The 755-nt window shown below is 58.5% G+C and overlaps 1 protein-coding gene across 1 annotated transcript; it reads left to right on the forward strand.

Moving 5' to 3' along the window:
• Window positions 1–48: 48 nt before the first annotated feature.
• Window positions 49–549, forward strand: ETH_00037945 (uncharacterized protein; the record flags this gene model as incomplete). The annotated part of the gene is made up of 1 exon (XM_013375269.1): window positions 49–549. The coding sequence occupies one exon, from the start codon at window positions 49–51 to the stop codon at window positions 547–549; it is 501 nt and encodes a 166-aa protein (XP_013230723.1).
• Between the last annotated feature and the right edge of the window lie 206 nt (window positions 550–755).

The following is a 755-nucleotide window of genomic DNA, read 5'->3' on the forward strand; positions in this document are numbered from 1 at the left end:
CAGCAGCAAAGGTTTGCTGCTGTTGCTGCTGCTGCTGCGGGGCAGCAAATGCCACTGAACGTCCGCCAGCAGCTGCAGCAACAGCACTTGCTGCTGCTGCAGCAGCAACTGCAGCAGCAGCAAATGCTGCTGCAGAAGCAACAGATGCGACTGCGGCCCCAGCAAGATGGAGCAGCAGCAGGGAGTGAAGGAGTGCAGCAGGAGCAGCTACAGCAGCAGCTGCTGCTGCTGCAGCAGCAACAGCAGCAGGTGCAACAGCAGCAGCAGCTGCTACTGCAGCAGCAGCAGCAACTGAGGCAGCAACCGTGGCTGATGCTGCAGCCAAACGCCTTCTCAGGACCGTCACAGCAGCAGCTGCTGCTGCACCCGCTGCTGCAGGTGCAGCAGCAGCACCTGCTGCAGCAGCAGCAGCAGTACAGCGCGCCGCAGCAACAACCACGCCAGCAGCAAGCGCTTCAGCAGCAGCAAATGCTGCTGCAACAGCAGCAGCAAGATGTGTCGCAGCCCCAGACAGTATTGCTGCAGCAGCAGCAGCAGCAGCAGAACTAGCTGCTGCCAACAGGGATGTTTTAGATATCGTTTATCTAGTTGCTGCTGCTGCTGCTGCCGCACCTTTAGTGCAGCAACCACAGCAGCACATGCAGCAGAATTTCTTTTGCTGTCAATATGACGCTCTAGTGTATACACACTGCTGACGTTCTTGCTGCCGCTGCTGCTGCTGCTGCTGCTTTTGCTGCTGCTGCTGCTGCTGCTGA

This window comes from Eimeria tenella, genomic scaffold (genome assembly GCF_000499545.2).
Source record: "Eimeria tenella Houghton genomic scaffold, Eth_scaff2623, whole genome shotgun sequence".
Taxonomy (NCBI): domain Eukaryota; phylum Apicomplexa; class Conoidasida; order Eucoccidiorida; family Eimeriidae; genus Eimeria; species Eimeria tenella.